Source organism: Eimeria mitis, genomic scaffold (assembly GCF_000499745.2).
Source record: "Eimeria mitis Houghton genomic scaffold, Emh_scaff4594, whole genome shotgun sequence".
Taxonomy (NCBI): domain Eukaryota; phylum Apicomplexa; class Conoidasida; order Eucoccidiorida; family Eimeriidae; genus Eimeria; species Eimeria mitis.
In genome coordinates, this window is record NW_013572904.1 from 2,669 (window position 1) to 3,101 (window position 433).

Here is a 433-nt window from a genome sequence, read left to right on the forward strand (position 1 = left end):
GCTGCTGCTGCTGCAGCTTCCACTGTCCCTCGTTGCTGCAGCCGTTCAAGCTCCTGCTGCTCTGTTTGCTGCTGCTGCTGCAACTGCTGCAGCTGCTGCTGCCGCCGCAGCACTTCCTGCTGCAGTTCATATTCCTGCTGCTGCAGCAACTCAACTCTGTGTTCTGCAGCAGCAGCAGCAGCAGCAGCAGCAGCAGCCGTTTCGAGCTGCTGCTGCTGCTCTGCGCGTTTCCCCCCTTCATCTACTTGTTGGTGCTGCTGCTGAAGCATTTGGTGTTGCTGCTGCAGCTGATCATGCTGCTGCTGCAGCAGCTGACGTTGCTGCTGCAGCTCATCGTGCTGCTGCAGCAGCAGCTCATGTTGGTCTTGCAGGGTGTGATGTTGCTGCTGCAGCAGATGGTGTTGCTGCTGCAGTTGTTGAAATTGCTGCTGGA

The 433-nt window shown here is 58.0% G+C and overlaps 1 protein-coding gene across 1 annotated transcript in view; it reads right to left on the reverse strand.

Moving 5' to 3' along the window:
* EMH_0076360 (uncharacterized protein) overlaps window positions 1-433 on the reverse strand; it is a gene marked incomplete at both ends in the record, with an annotated part of 1,817 nt that overhangs the window by 139 nt on the left and 1,245 nt on the right. Inside the window, one exon of the mRNA XM_013499715.1 lies at window positions 1-428. Within this exon, the coding sequence (XP_013355169.1) occupies window positions 1-428 (428 nt within the window). The remainder of the gene's footprint in view (window positions 429-433) is intronic.